The 17,770-nt window shown below is 32.4% G+C and overlaps 1 protein-coding gene across 1 annotated transcript in view; it reads left to right on the top strand.

The window, feature by feature from the left end:
* The window catches only part of LOC142321995 (phenoloxidase 1-like), a 29,074-nt gene extending 18,524 nt beyond the window's left edge, over positions 1–10,550 (top strand). The window contains exons 9-13 of the mRNA XM_075360563.1: positions 952–1,080; positions 4,936–5,124; positions 6,516–6,651; positions 9,098–9,327; positions 9,948–10,550. Of these exons, the coding sequence (XP_075216678.1) occupies positions 952–1,080; positions 4,936–5,124; positions 6,516–6,651; positions 9,098–9,327; positions 9,948–10,220 (957 nt within the window). The 3' untranslated portion in view covers positions 10,221–10,550. The remainder of the gene's footprint in view (positions 1–951; positions 1,081–4,935; positions 5,125–6,515; positions 6,652–9,097; positions 9,328–9,947) is intronic.
* The last annotated feature ends 7,220 nt before the right edge of the window (positions 10,551–17,770 follow it).

Raw genomic sequence — 17,770 nt, 5'->3', positions numbered from 1 at the left:
TGATGTTTTTTTTTTTTTTTTAGTTACATTACACTTAGAATAAACCATAGATAAGGTTGATAAAATGTTTATATTTTTATAAAATAATAAAAAAATACCATGACTCAATTATTTAGTTCCACATAATCATTTATTTAAAAAGTGGATTGAAGTTTTTATTATTTTATAAAGATTAGAATAAATCTAATAAAGAGAGGAAGAAATAAATCCTTTCATACAACCCCAAAAAAATATTCATGTAACAAAAGCACCTGATGATTCGAATACAGATTAGAAAATCTTATTTTTCTTGGCTAAAAACAGAAACCTAAGTTTTAGAAATTATTGAACTTTTGTTAAGAGCATAATGAACATCTTTCAATCATTCTTCAAAAAGAAAAAGACTGATTAGAAGATTTTATAAAAAATCGATCTTACATGTTTTTTATTAATGATTTATCCTTTAAAGAATAATTGACCGTTCTTGTACAAGTATTAAAAAAAAATCTTTAATTTGTGAAGACAGTACTACATGAAATCAGAGTGCACAATGTTTCTGTTTACTTTTTAAATAAGAGCTACTATTTTGGTTTTTATTGAGATAGATATTACTCTAATTTTATTGATAATGAAATTTAATAACTTTGCAAACTGAACACTTTGTATAACAATGTTTATAAAAAAAATGGGTTGGTCTATGTCATAAGGTAAAATTCAAAATTTAACTATTGTTTGATTTATTTGGCAAATCCAATTTCTGTATAATCAATCATAATTACTGAAAATAAAGTAAACACATTTGTATTTTTTTGGACAAAATGCAAATAATCAGGATAACCATATGTACATTTGCTGTTTTGATGAAAATTTAAAATGAACTAGACTGGGACTATCAGGGCTGTAAATTCATGTAAAATTAAAGTGAATTAATTTGAATTGTTACAGATAATAATACTGTTATTAATATTTTAGGAAGCATTTAGTGTGATGGGAGATTCTGCAGTTGCTATGCGAGATCCCATGTTCTATCGTTGGCATGCATTTATTGATGATATTTTTCAAGATCATAAAAATACTCTTTCTCCTTATACTGCTGCACAGGTATTACTAAGTTAATTTAAATAGATCTAATTTCTTATGAACTTATACAATATTCTAGATAAGGTTGTAATGCCGGCCTCTGTGGTGCGAGTGGTAGCATCACAGCCTTTCATCTGGAGGTCCCAGGTTCGAATCCCTGTCAGGCATGGCATTTTCACATGGTACATTTGTCATTCATTTCATCCTCTGAAGCAATACCTAACGGTGGTCCCAGAGGTTAAAAAAAAGAAAAAAAGATGAGGTTGTAATAAAAAATGTTAAAAGTCTAAACCACATTCTTTAAAATTTAAAAGACTAAACATGTTAATTTGGTAATTTATTAAGACAATATTCAAAAAAAACTATAAGTAAATTTGAATTTTTGTGTTATTTGACAGTCCACCATCAACTATAAAATGAATAAAACGATGATCTACTATAATCTCTGAATTTTATTCAATTTAAATAATTGTAATGTATGCTGATAGATGCATCTGTATCTAAAGTTAATATTTTTAAGATTTTAATCATTTTTACAAATCTGCCACAAAGCTTTGAAATTTACAAATTAACAAATAAGTTTTCAGTTGGATGTAAAGAACAATTTTGCTACATACCTTTTATGATAACTAAAATAATCATTTCATTGATAATTTTTGAATACTTTGAATTTTTTTTAATTTAGTTTTGAAAATATTAGACTGCTTTATTTATCCAATGATTCATCATTTTACTAAATAAATCCACCCTTGCTGAAGTGGTTAGCATGCTGGTCTCTAGATTCACTTATCTCAGTGCAGTTTCTGACAAGATTGGAGGCTGCCTGATCGGAGTTGAGTCTCCTGAGGAGTTTGCAAAGTAGTTTGCAAAGATAGTAGGACGAGTGTAGGCTTTCTCGAGTGATCTACACCCGACCGAGGTGACGGCAGTTTATCGGTAGAGTGTGGAACTTGACAGATTACAGAAGCGTTCATGGGCCTACTATTGTATTAGAGGACGGGACCCTGTAAGCTTCGAGGATTTACGACGGGAATATCTTACAGCCAGGGCGGCTCTCAGGTATACCATTAAACAGACGAAGAGGAGTTGTTGAAGTGAACTGTGCAACATTGTTGACGGAGACCCGTGGGGCCGGGGATATCGGGTTGCGACTGGAAGGTTTGAGTAGTCGCTGCCGATTCTGACAGAGGAGCAGGTGCAGGCCAGTGTGAGAGCCCTGTTCCCAAATGGTGAAGACCTCCTGCGGGTAGAGATAGTTGTTGACAACACTCCGCCCTTTTGAGTCGAGGAGCTAGTACGTCCCAGTACACGGATGAGACTACACAAGAGTCCTGGCCCGGATGGCATACCGGTCGAAGTAGTCCGCATCGTAGTGGAGGAGACACCGGCGGAGGTCCTCCGAGTATTAAATAATATGCTGTGCCGTGGTTCCTTTCCGGAAGATTTGAAGTTGGTCTTGGTGAAGAAACTTGGTACGGTGAAGGCGACCACTTCGTAAAGACCCTTCTGCATTATTAATAATCTCACGAAGCTTTTCGAGAGGATGCTCTATTCCAGGCTCCGTGAGGAGATTGCGTGAACAGAAGGGTGCAGGTGAGGTAATATAACTCTCAACCAGTGCGGTCGACAGTCGATACAGTCGACGCGGTGATGAAGATCGTGGATTCAGCAGCGGCGGGCACTTGAAGGACCCGTAGGATTCCGGTGGTAATACTCCTCGACGTCCAAAATACCTTCAACTCCCTCAGCTTGGACTCGTCTTCCTGGTGCTGAGGGGGTGGGGTGTGAGCGCCTACCTTAGGAGGATGTTGTAAGACTATCTTAATGACAGGAAGCTGGTGTACAAGCTTGGTGACGCTGATCTCTGGTTCCGGTCCATTTGTGGGGTGCCCCAGGGCTTCGTTTTGAGTCCCCACGTATGGAATATCATGCAAAATGGAGTTCTCCGGTTGCGATACCCGCTGGGTGCTGGGTGTCACCCCTATCGCCTACGCTTATGATTTATTCCTGGTGGTGGAAGCAAAGACCGAATAGGTGGTGACACGTGCTGCGAATGCCACTATCACAATGGTTAGTGATTGGATGGCCGCGGTGGGACTCCATCTGTCTTGCGGTAAATATCTGTTTGTCTGAATAGCGGGAAAGCGGCGACTGTGCCCTTCCTGATTTCGATGGAAGGAGCGATGGTCGAATCACGGGAGGCCACCAAGTATCTTTGGGCGTGGTTGGACCATAGGCGGTTATTCACTCGTCATGTCCAGGGGGTGAGTGAGAAAAATTGGATAGCCTGTCAAGAACTTGGTTAAGTTACTATCGAACGTTGGAGGGTCTCGTACGTCGAAGAGGAGGCTGTACTCGCATGTGGTGACCTCAATCCTCAGTGTGGAAGACAGCCATGGCGGTAGGCCGTAACAGAAGACTGTTGGGGGGAGTACAGCGCCGTATGGTTCTTAAGGCGGCGTCAGCATACGCCTCTGTCTCAACTGAGGCAGTGCTGGTGGTGACTGGGATGCCGCCAATTCAACAGCTAGTAGCAGCTCGTGCGCAAGTTTATCAGGGTGTGTCTAAAGACGATGCCAACGCAACTGTCTACAGGGATTGGCAAGCCAGGTGGGATACGTCCACGAAAGAAAGGCTGACGGATCGTTTGATCACGCAAATTGTGCCATGGGCCGGCAGGAAGTTTGGCGAATTGGGATTCTGGTTGATACAATTCCTTACCGGCCATGGTGGTCTTTTTCACACCTGTGTAGATGAGGAAGAGCTGAAGACCCCTTCTGCCCCTACTGTCCGGAGTTAGACACGTCGGAACACGTGGTATTTCAGTGCCCCCGGTGAGACGAGAAACGCCGAGACTGTGCTTCCGTAACTGGGCATCTCGAGGTGGGAAACATCGTTGGAACGATATTACGCAGTTCGGTGGACTGTGACATTGTGATGGGTTTGTGTCGGGAATACTACAAAAGAAATATCGAGAAGCGAGGGAGTGAGGGACAACTCCGTACGGAGCTACCGTTCGCACGTGCTTACACGGGTGGCGGTGGTGATGAAGTGCAGGGACTCTCGAGCCCCTGAGCTAAAAGACTGTGTCCCGGCGGGGCCGTCCCTTCTGGGGTGTCCCCGATAGAGGCGAAGCACAAAGGACCGAGTACCGGTTGCAGGGTGGTGGAGACCAGGAACACCATAGCTGGTCCTGGCGCTTCCCTCATCTGGCGGCTACAGGCGAAGGCACTTCCCGGAACCATGTTAATAATTAATTGGATATCTGGTTCCAGGGCAGGGTTAAAAAAAAATAAGTTACTTAGGCTCATTATTATGATAATTTATTAGTCACTACAATGAATAAAACTAATTATTTACATGCAGTGCAAGTTTTACAATGTATTGTACTTTTAAAGTACAATACATAGTAGTGTGTACTACTTTGAACACAAAATCAGTGTAGAAATATTTTTAATACTGTGTTTACTACATGACAGCCCTGCCAAAAAGAAGTGTAGTGTATTTAGGGTGTATGTATGTATGCTTGTTGCACCGTAGCAGCTCAACTGGTGAACCGATTTAAATTTATGAATCCTTTTGATACAAGGAATGTCAGGCTATATATGTTTTTAAATAAATTTAAAAAATTTGAAAACAAAATTATACTGTGTACAAAATTGTCACCCGCATGCTCTTTAATCTACATTAAAAATTATCACTCTACATTAGTTATTATCCTACATTAAAAAGCAATGTTTTTTTTTTTGGCAGTCATGTTTTTTTAATTTTTAATATTTATTGTTGTTTACATAATATGTATTCTTATATAAATGCTAACATAAAAAAAACGACAAATGTAGTATTTCTTTATATTATATTAATATTATTTTTCAGCTTGATTTTAGTGGTGTAAGAGTATCTCAAATCCAACTGACCTCTCCAGGATTAGCAGAAAATACACTTGGAACATATTGGCAAAAAAATGATGTGAATTTAGTCAGAGGACTTGATTTTACACCACGTAGTAATGTATTTGCTCGTTTCACTCATTTACAACATGTCCCATTTGAATATAAAATTACAGTAAGTATTAGTATAAATAGGAGAATAATAGTTAAGATGGTTGGTGCTAGTTGATTTATTAGTATGCATATGCAAAATTTTTGGTTCAAAGGGAGATATAATCTCACAAATGCTGTCATCAACTGCTATTAAAAGCCTAGCCACCATCAGTGACAACTACTAGGCTAAGAGTTATATGTGAAAAAGAAATAATTTTCCTCTCAGAAGCATATACATCTAAATATTAATTCATGCATTAAATAAACAAAAGGTACAAGTTTCAATCAATATATTTTTATCATATTTGACTAATAGTTACTGCATTAGTAGTCAGTAAAAGTTTCTTCTGAATGTTTCTTATATATTTATAAAAATTACAAAATTTCAATTTTATTAAAGTATTCTAAATTTTTAACTACAAATGTTTTTTTTTTTTTTTTTATGATGTAATATAACAAGAAATATCAAATTATATAACTACAGATATTACATAAGTAACTCAGGAGGTTCCACCTTCTAATCCTGGTTAGGCATAGATTTTTTTCAATTATTTTCAAATCTCATGCCCTCAAGGATGGGGCATTAACTAAAAATCCCATTCACTTATCTAAAAAAAAATATAGGAAAATAAAAAACGTGACTTATTATAGTTGTCTCTAAGAGTGATTAAGCTATTGACCACCTATATTTACTACTACTATAATATTCTATTACAATAACACAAATATACTACTTCCATAAATAACTTCTAAGTATTATACTACTTTTTTTGTGATATATCTCTGCATTATTACTATTTTCATATTGATAATACAAGTATTTTGTTCATTCATTTCAAAAAATGTTTCTATTGAGGTTCATGAAATCTCAGTGGATGATTCTAACATGTATTCATAACAAATTAAATCATACAAACCTATTTTGCTGTATGTAAAATTGAGTCATTAATAATAATGTTAAAAGTAATCTAGTTGTAAAGAATGAATACAATATGAAATACATATTTAAAATATTCCTATTATATAACAATTTCCAATCATTATCGCTATTTTCATTAAAAAACATTTTTTTTACAACACAATAATTAATAGTGACAATAGTAATATAGGTACAATGTCTTACTTACTACAATATCCTAAACAATAATGTTTATTTTTTCTTAGATGGTACAACTTAACAAATTATTTTTTTCTATAATTTTTGATACTAAAGCATAAAAAATTTCTCAAGAATTATACTTATACAACAGCAGAAAGACATCATCTTGAAACCTTATTTAATCATTAGAAAAGTATTAACAACTGAATTTTTAATTGGTGTACTTCAATATTTCAGTTCAGTTAAATCTAAAATTGAATGATATTTATTAACAACTGAATCGACAAAATTAACTTGCAGCATTTTATTTTCAGGTAAACAATAGTGGGCAAGCAAGACAAGGAACTGTAAGAATTTTCATTGCACCTGAAATTGATGAACGTGGTCAACCATTCTTATATGATGATCAGAGGAAATTGATGATTGAACTTGATAAATTCACAGTTAATCGTATGTTACTGATTTCTTTTCATTAAAAACCTAATAAGAATATAATTGATCAGTGTTAAAAAAAAATCACAGTAGTTTAATTAATAAACATTTAGTTTATTAGTCATTAGTATTCTTTGCGAAGTATTTCTGACAGTGTAAAAGCTTATCCTGTATAATCATTTGAATTTCAATCACTTTTTTATTTAAGTATAGAAGTTAAATAATGATGTCAGGAACCAAATGTGACAGTAAATTTAATTAATTTTCTCAGCACATTGATGATTGATAATTGTTTCAGCTATTCTTTTGCATAATATTTTTACTATCTTAGTAAAAGAGAAATATCTAGAACAAAAAAAAAGAAAAATTCCTGAATTAATAATGGAATTATAAAGTAGCTCTACACTGAGTTAGATTTTGTAATTAATTTAAGTAAAACTGTTGCATTGCACTTCTCAAGAAAACGTAATATTGTTAATTGCATATATAGTAATCACATAAATAAAATGAACATAGTACTTCTGTTTCCCATACTACAAATTTTTTGAGATACATTGAATCTTATTAGGTAATAAAAACTTGTAAAATAATCAAATTGATTTTATCTGCCACAAAATCATATCAAACTGCCTGCCTTTGAAGCATCTTAAAAATGTGCTAAGCTTGTCATCATAATTAAATATTTATTATGCCTACATACATTCTGTCAAAAATATAATTTTACATCTTGAGGCTACTTCAAAAAGCCAGAAATAGCCTTAAGAAGTCAAAAATTGGTTACCAGTTCTTTGTTTGGAACTGGTAAATATGATACATTTTAACAGATTTTTAGCAAACTAAAAATTAAAAAAGAAAACGGCTATCACAATTATTTATGTGTAATACAAAATAATTCTACAACTATCAGCTTGAACACAACAAAATAGCCAGCTAATTATTACCAGTTTGAATTACAAGTCATTCAAATGAATGAATTTTTATCAAAAAAAAAACTGTGATTTTTTTCTTTCTTTTCTGTAGTTCAATGTAATCAGAATATAATAACTCGCAGTTCAAATGAGTCATCTGTAACTATTCCTTTTGAGAAAACATTTAGAGATCTTATTATGATTCTGTTGCAATTTTTAATAAATTACTGATCTTTTAACAAATTTTCACATCAAATATAATTTACATAAATTCATGATTTTCTTTTACAGAAACAATATTAATCTGTTGATGAGTATTTAATTAATACTGATAAAGAAAGAAATTTTCAAAAACCTGAAAATTCTGTATCCTTATTTAATGTGTGCATATAATGTATACATTATTATGTGGTACAATAAATTTCAACCTATCTTCTAAATTAATATTTTTTTTTTTTACTAATTTTATTTAACTAGAGATTTTACTAGAACTTTCCTTGATTCATCCAGGCAAACGTTGCACAATTCCTTTTACATCTATAGAATAGTATACCTACCCACTTCTTATGTGATCTCTAAATATACAGTTAACAACCTGAATTAAAAAAAAGTAATGTGGTAGTGTACCAGTAGAAAAAAAATTGTATTTCTCTTAGAAAAATTCACAGATTGAGACATACCTTGCTAGTCAAATTTTAATTATATTTGTTGCTAGTTTCATCTCTCAACTAGACCTACCATTTGTAACTAAAATAATTATAACTAATGAGAATTATAATTTAAGAACATAATATTTAAAAATTAGCATTTAGTGTTAGTTAAAACATGTATAACTTATCCTTTAGCTTCTACATTTTTTAAAAACTTCTTGTAGTGATTCTTTATTTTTGCAAATAATATTTGCATGTCTATAAATGTCACTAATAAATTCTGACATCATTGTTATTGGAATTTCATAACACAAATTTAGCTTATTAGATTAGACATTCTATTTCATATATGAAAATAATAATGATCCAAACAGTAACAACTTTTCAGGACTATATGCTTTGATATTGTTTTATTTTTAACATTATATAAGGTTTACATTTCTTAGTTATGTGAATTCACATTATTCCAAGAAAACACTTTCTTAAATGAACTGACTGGTCAATCACTGGTTGTTAAATTATCTAAAAAAATTAGAAATTGTTGAACATAAGAGTGTTGATATTGTTTCATACAATGGTCACTGGTAAAAATGATACAAAATAATTACCGACTAACCAAATTAATACATAGAAAAGCTGTAAAAAGATTGTTGTAATATACCAGCAAAAAGAAGTTTTCAAGAACTGTTTACACTTAAATTCATATACTCTGGTGAAAAGTTTAAGTGATATATGTATATATATTTAATAAACATGTTGTCTAGTGTGTAATAATTGTATTTATTAATATAATCAACTTGAACATAACAAAATAGCAAGCTTAATATTACCAATTTGTATTACAAGTCTTTCAAATGCATGGATTTGTATTAAAAAACTGAGATTTTTTTTCTTTATTTTTTTTAGTTCAACCTAATCAGAACACAATAACTCGCAGTTCAATTGAGTCAACTGTTACTATTCCTTTTGAGAGAACATTCAGAGATCTCAATAGTGTTCCAAGTTCACAATCTGGCATAGCAGAATTCAACTATTGTGGTTGTGGCTGGCCACAACATTTGTTGATCCCTAAAGGAAGTCCTGAAGGGTTTAGAGCAGTACTCTTTGTTATGATCACCAATTTCCAGGATGATCGGGTTTGTAAAATTATATAATTATTGTGCAATATCTGTTCTAAATTACAATGCATTTATAATATTTTTTATGTACTTCTTTGAAGGTGATAGATGCATTAATTTTCATAAAACAGTGCTACTTAAATGTCAAAGAAATTATTTTGGAAAATTTAATTCAATGTTTCTTACCAATTATTGTATTGCAGTAGTTACAAAATAATGGATATGCACTCTTATTTATTATATCATTAGTTATATAAACACCTTTAATGATATTTAATTTTTGCATGTTGATTAACTGTGATACCGCATTTTTTATTTATTTGAATAACACAAATAAATGAATATTGTAGTGTGTAATTGATTTTTTGTAATAATCTTCTTTGAATCTGAGTGTTTCTAACATACTTAAGTATTTTATAATTGTTTTGCATTTATTATTGTATTATTATGATTGATGTTTGTGTGTTATGTATGAAAATTAGTATTTTGCATAATTTTGCTTTAAATATCTTTTTCTACATTATTTTCTTCAGGATTATTCCGACCATTTTATATATATATATATATATATATATATATTTACATTCAATAATTTGATAACTGTTCTTAATATATAAAACTTAATTTAATTATTTTAGGTCCAGGACCAAGGGACAGTTGATGCACAATCTCTTAAAGGTATAAGTTTCTGTGGTATAAAGGATTCAAGATATCCTGATCGTAAAGCAATGGGGTATCCATTTGACAGAGTTCCTAGAGCAGGTGCTGATACACTTCAGGAATTCTTAACACCTAACATGAGTACACAAAGAGTTACCATCAGATTCTATGATGTAACTGCACCTCCAGGAAATGTATTTATACCTGGTAAAGGTATTCAGTCAAGTCAAGGTCAACAAGGAAGTTCATAAAAAGATCAAGGTCAGCAACAGTGTCCTAAAAAAGTGGAAGAAACTAATTCACAGAACAAGGGTGTATTTTGTAATCAACTATAATATCAGTTATTCCATTATGATTTTTTATATTTATATAACAAAAATATGTTACATTTATCCTACTCACTGAATACTTTTCTGGTCATGTAAAAATCTTTGCTCTGTTGAAAGTGTTAGTATTGATCTGCATAAATCTTCCTTTTCTTTAAATATTTTTTAATTATCTATCTTCTTTTTATTTATTACTATTGTAATCAAAAGTAATTGTTTCAAAAGTTTTTAAGAATAAATAAGCTTTGCATAATACATACATTTTGTTATTTTCCACGATTTCTTATAACTCTTAATATTGTATTTAATTATTACTGTTGAGTTGTGTATCATTCAATATGTTGTTGAATGTAAAATGATCAGTTTGGTTTTCATTAGAATAATGACTTCTTATTGTGAGTTGAGAGTTGTTTCTTTGGTAAAGTATTACAGGAATTTCTTTGAGTCAGAACTTCTTGTACCAGAAACACAAGGCAAGCTTCAATTATGCCTTAAATCTTAGTGTTATTGTCATTTAAGAAAGAGTTTAATTCAAGAGTTTAGGTCAAGAGTTTAATTGAATGTTCATTTCTGAGCATTGTTATAGCTACAATGCTAAAATCTGTGTAAAGTCAGATTTTAGTTCATGAGATCTCTAACTGCTAATATACATAATGATTCAGGAGGATAGGGAAATATTTTGGAGCTGATTCTACAACTTGAAATAAGGAAGAAAGTCCATACAAGTCTGAAAAAGCTTTGTTATCAAGTCTAGCTTTGTTCGGCTAGTGAAAAATCTCACCCAGATTTCAGTTTCCCAGGTGAAATGAGGTCATACTGAAATTTTTGAGGCATTAAATAAGGGATAAACTTGACTGTTACCTGAGTTGGTTGACCTGAAAACTCAAATAAAACAGGTCCCAGAACTGAAGCTCCCATAGTTTTCATGATATCCAATGTAAAATAGAAAAATTTAGCGATGAATTTCATCCAATCCATTTTACATTTCATCTTAAAATTGGCATACTTCATTCGTGAAGTATGCTGGTGCTCCTTCAAGTTGATAGTACATTTCAATTCATTTCACCAATGAGAAATTTTCAAGCACTGCAAGAAATTCATTGTTTATATATTCCATATAATTTCTTCCTGTGACAGGTTCTAGTATGAAAGGATCTAATATCGGTTATTGATCATGCCAAAAATGTTCACTGAAAATTGTTGCTGGAAATTTGATTAGACTACAGCAAGTAGATTTTCTTCAGACCACCAATGTGAATTTTGTGTTCTGTTTATGTCATTAAAAGTAAGCTAACAAACAATTAATTAATTATGCTAACAAGCATTAAAAGTAAGCTAATAGAAGTAGCTTTAACAGAATATGTTAATAAAGGAATTGGGTGCTAATTATTGTTAACCCATTAACAAAATTGCAGTTGTCTAATGTGGTCACCAAGCTGGAGGTGTTGAACTTTCTGGACATGATAAGGACTCAGTCCGTGAGCATGTGTTGTTCTTCATACTGTACTTTGTGAATGTTGAGCCGTCTATAAATTCTTCATGTGTTCATTGTAGGACTAAAATGTATCACCTGAAGAATGTTTTCCTTTTAATCACCATACAAACATATCCTAACATGGTACCATTCTCACAAACATTATAAAAAATTCGACAAAATACTTTACATTTGTAACAACTCATCTAGGATACCTATGTTGTGACACGTACATAGGATACCTATGTACGTGCAGACAATAATAGGATATCACTTTAAATAAAAGAGGAATTGAAAAAATATTATTAGATTATGTTCAAAAAGTAATCGAATCTCTTATTAAACATACAAAAATTCAAAACAAACCGCTATACCGTCTTGGTGTTAGTAAAACCAAGAGGGTGTAGCGGTTGTTTTGAATTTTTGTCTCTATATACAGAGAAATTCATGAAGAAAGTAAAACAATTTCAGGACATGTTCTTCTGTAAAATAAAGAATAAAGAAATGAAAACAATGAAGTTAATAAAACGTAGGTTCAGAAACGCTTTGTTAACAATTGTCTGCTGGGGAAAAATTTCGACCTGATTTCTAAGTCTTCGATAAAATTAACACAGAGCATAATTATTGGTACCCAAATTAAGGGATAAGTTTAGTGATTTTCTATGAGATCTATCCTGAAACACTAAAAAAACGTTCCCAGAACTGTATTTTTAATAGTTTTAGAGAAATGGGGTAAAAGACATAAGTTTGTGGTCACAAAACACACTATTTTAAGTTCAGCATAATAAGTATGTTTACTAGGTAATAAATACTTAAAAGTTTTAAACAAAATTTGCAGAGAATTTGATTCTGAGTAAAATTTTAAGAATAATGTCATCAGAAACTAAATACAAATATAATAAAATCGAAGATCATTAAAAACAAAACTTAACAAAATGTGACAGATTTTAACTACGTATCAAACGAAACAAGATTTTTCACATTACAAAACCAAACGATGTAATATTTTAGAAAAATAAACAGTCAAAATGAAAAAAGAAAAGAAAAATTCATATAAAACAACACGTCACTAAAACGATTCATTTTAAATCTTTAAAACTAATTATAAATTAATTTTATATAAATTTGTTTGAAATAATTTCTATCATAAGTTGCCAATACTAACAGCTGATTCCAACAATTAAGTTTTTTTATTGGATTTAAACTTAATAAACATTTAGATAAATGAATAGACTAATGGCTGTACGTCATGATCTAACAATGCCTTTTAAATCTAACAATGAAGAATACGTATGCATTATTTTTATTTATGGATTCTGCAATGAAAACGCACGAGCTTCACAGCGAGAATATAATCAAAGATTTCTGAATAGGAGAATTCCAGTTCAAAGAATCTTTGCGGGACTGAACAGAACGCTAGGATAGCGGGAAATTTGTATACTCCCAAACAATCGCAGTGCCTGGACGAAAGTTCCTTGCTGCTGTGTTATTCTTCTATCGGCTGGGTATATATTAATTTGTCAGTTATATTTTATTATGTTTATTTATTTATTTATGGACGGAGTTGGTATTGCGTTCTTATATTTTAGGTCAGATTGAAAAGATTTACCGGCTTGATCTTGGGAGACTAGCTGCATATGTGCTTCGTTCTCCCGGCGTGATTGCCCTTGAATCCGTCCGTCCACTGTAGTCCTTTCATGCTAACGCCTTCCGGCCTAGCAGGAATGCTACTCTTGGGGGCCCTAGTTGTTGGATTCAATATACCTCTCGCTGGAGGGAGTCGCATGTGCTGGGAGTGACCTAATTGTAAGAGTTAGCAAAGCAGAATGATTGGCTGGTGAAACAAAGTTAGGAAGCTTTTCGTCACTCGCGCTGTCTTCACCATCACGCCTCGGCCCGATTGAATCCTTAGTAGTGGGTACTTCGTTCTTCAGAATCATTGCTCCTCCATTTCAGTGCTTAAATATTGGATGATTGCCCTGTTCTTCATATTATGCTGAACGGCAAGAACAACATCCTGTTGGGGAAAAAGTAATTCTAATTCAGCACATTAAAACTACTGATGCTCAAGCTTGACTGTGCATCAGTACCAAAAGACTTTCTTCATCAGAATCAAAAGCAGATTATCAGTACCAAAAGACTTTCTTACCGCATTGGTTTAAAACAAAGTAAGTATAGAGAATCAGGATCGGATTTGGCCTTTGATCCGCTCCCTGCAAAAGTAAAAAATTGCGTCCCTAAGGAACCACAATGTAAGCATACTTAAAAATGTATATGGTATTTTTAAATTTTTTTAGTGAACACCCAAAAAACAACAGTGTAACTCAGTAATTGACACAAATATTTATAATAACTTTTCATTTAAAGTACTTCATTTAAAAAGCCAGTCAACAGGAGTATAATTCAGACAAATTGTTTATTATTAATTCAGAAACATCTATACTCTTTCTAATTCCTAATGCAGTGAGGTCTGATAATTTTTTCGCAAATAGTTCTTGATTATTTTTATTTTTTCCTGTTTATCCTCCGTGAATCACCATCAGGTATTACTTCAGAGGATAAGTATGAGTGTTAGTGAAGAGTAGTCTTGTACAGTCTCAAGTCGACCATTTCTGAGATGTGTGGTTAATTGAAAACGTAGTTTTGAAAAACTGCATTCCATGGATGCAACACTAATTGGAAGCGCTGTTAAAATTCTTGGAGCAATGCCCAAGTTTGGAGAAAAATTCATTTTTGTTATCAATTTCAAAACTTCCAAAGGTGGTAAATCATTTTCTAACAGAGAACAAACCACTGATATTTCATCACAAAGTTCCAGGCTGTTTATATCCAATGATTCTCTATCTTTTTAAATGGTTTTCAGATCTTTGCAATTGACCAAAATTACAGAAGAACTAGCATCTTTTAGTTCATATATATGATATAAAAAGCAGAAGTAACTGTTTTCATGTTGCAGCCGAGAACATTTTTGTTCTAAAGAATTGATTGCAGAGTCAACCAGATGGCAAAAGAATTCAATTTTGTATTTTTCCTGTGCATCGATTATGGGCTCATGCTGATTTTCATAATCAAATTGTCTTTTTCGCTGACGAACTTGATGTCTAGGCATTGATTCAATATTTGTTTCTGCATCTATTTCGGATGCATTGACAAGGATGTCATTAAAGTGATGAATGGCCCATCTGAAAGTCGATGAAGAAAAAGTAAGTACAATTTTTTGGACAATATTAAAGAAGTTGACTCCTTCTAGTGATGATTTGGACATATCATTTACCACCATGTTAAGGGAGTGGCTACCACATGGTATAACAACAAGCACGTGGGTTGATGCTTCTAATCTTTGCTTGCATCTCGCATGTTCTCTTTTTATGTTTGTTCCATTATTGAATCCTTGGCCTCATGTTTGTAAAACGCAATCTCAAGTTTTCTAGCTCTCAAAGTAAGACATGAAATACAAGTAAGCTCGAAAATTTCCTGGCTTGTTGAACCTTCAGTTGAAATAAAGCCAAAAAATGTTTATGAATGTTGATGTCTTCTTGTTCAATTGACACATACCTTATAACGAAAGTCATTTGTTGTGTTTTACTTGAGTCAGATGTGCAATGTAATATAACAGTAATATTTTGATTTTTTCATTTCATCTAATATGTTATATTTGACATTGTGTGCAGTTAGGTGAATGATCTCATTTTGAATGGTTTTACTCAAGTGTGTGGTTGGTTATTTTATGTTTGTTTATTTTTATGTTTGTTGTCCTTACTTGCTCCTCTATGACAGGATCAAATTCAACTAATAGTTGGACTAGCTATAAAAATATTTCATTATTATGTTCATACAAATTTTTGTTGTTACCTTTAAATGCCAAGCAGATTTCTCCTAAAGGTTTGATGATCAAAACTACTCTTTTAAAAACGGCATTCCAGTGCTGGGTTTCTGCATTCCAAAATCTTTGAGAAGTAGCTTCTACTGTTTGCAAAGTTTTTAAACAAATACTCAATTCAAGCCAGGACTTTTGGGCTTCAGAATGTTTTTTTGTAGTTCCATGATTTTTGAGGATTTGTATTACATGCCACCAATTTCTATAGCCATCATAAAAGAGACGTATGAAGCCGTTGTAAAAATTTTGCTATAGAAGCAGAAAACTGAGTCTTTGGCTACAGAATACACCAACAAATTTCTGTGAATTTTCTCTTCGTTGCTGAGATATCTTCTATAATTGTTGAGGTGAACCTACGTCCGCTGGTATCAGTAGGGAAATCAAAATTGTACATTGGGGACGCTGGACCTGCTGTCAAAAAAAATCCTTTCTGCATTAGAAATAGATTCAGGCCATAGTGGTGGATCAGAATTGAAAACCAAAACGACTGGATGTTCTTCATCTGTCTCCAGCTGCAAGTACGATGCATTTTCTACTCCTTTTGCTTCTTCCTCTTCGTCTTCTTATTACTCAACACGATCAGGTACCGGTGTTCTAGAAGACCATGCAGAAATTGATGAAGACTGCTTTGTTGAAACAATGACATCCTCAACGACCTCAACTTCAACACTATCCAAATCATCTTGATTTTTCCACTTGTACTTAGCCTAAAATTGTCTTTGAAAAACTTTTCCAAAGCCACAGCTTGTTTTTTTAACGATGTTTCTGTCTTTAGTCTTCGTTTCCTGAACTAGCTACCAGATAATTTCTTTTTAACATCCTACACTCTGTAAGTAAAGAAACAATGGAAATAAACAATCTCCGAGGTATAACTTTAAAGAGAAAATCTATTTTTAATCAACTATCTTTCATATTTACCTCTCTATCCTCCCCCCCTGTATATAATGTAAACATTTTAGCTTTGGGTAAAAACACAAACAATTTGTTTGGTGAAAATCTATATGAAACAAAATTTTAATATCTAAAAAGACCGACCAAATCTATCAATCTGTTTTCGAGCTAAATGTGCAAAATACCAAAATCAAAGTAACAAAACAGCAACAAAATTTACTAATAAAAAAAAATATTAACCGCACAATTAGAAAGCAGATTATCGCAAATCTTTATGAATAATATTTCATGGAACTTCAATCTAAATGAACGGGATTAATTTCCTTGGTGATTATTAAGATGTTCATCACAACAGAAAATACTTTCAAACTGAATCTCCTGGGACAGAATATATGTCAAAAACTAAGCAAAAGCAAAATACCAAAATCAAAGAAAAAAAATAACAATAAACAAATCAATAATAAGTAAATGTTAAATAAATAAATGCAAAATCAACTTCAAACAGATTCTCCTGGCCATCTCATTCCATAAATTTTCTGATGTTCATCACAGGGAAAAAACTCTTATACAAAGTGTCGAAATAATGGATATTTGACAGTGAAATATTTAAAATCATAACTCTCTATAATCATTATCCAGATTTTTCTAAATTGGCAATTCCAACGCTCAGAACAATTAAACAATTATGAACAAAACGGATAAAAGTCTTACCTCTGGGCAAATTTCCTTCAGGAGAGCTGTATAACGATAAGCTTAACAAAAATTACAGTTATTGAATATATATTATTTTTCTATATATTATATATTTTGTTTGTTGCTTAAGGTCAAGGCCTAGCAAAATATATTGGTTTGTTCACTGTTGCCAAAGGTTTAAACAAATTAAGAAATTACTGCAATTCGAATCAAAATCACTCACTAAAAAATTTCGAAAATATGTCATACCTCCTGCTAAATAACAACTTTTTCTCTCGCCCCAAAAGCACCAAATAGAATTCAATAATTCTCCCCCCCCCCCCCCGAGCATCACACACATTCTTTCTTTCTCCCTTAACTCTACCCATGTTATGCATCAGCCAATTACGACGAACAGAGAAAGGGAGAAAGATGTTTTTCTTGAGCATTCGGACATGCTTAACGCTGGTAATTTTTAAAACTTATGGCTTCGGAAAAAAAAATTTTAACGAACTTCTCGTCGGATTTGAATAATTTTTCTTTCATTTAAAAGCCACTGAG

Source organism: Lycorma delicatula, chromosome 3 (genome assembly GCF_047948215.1).
Source record: "Lycorma delicatula isolate Av1 chromosome 3, ASM4794821v1, whole genome shotgun sequence".
Taxonomy (NCBI): Eukaryota; Metazoa; Arthropoda; class Insecta; order Hemiptera; family Fulgoridae; genus Lycorma; species Lycorma delicatula.
This window is presented reverse-complemented; position numbering and strand designations above follow the sequence as displayed.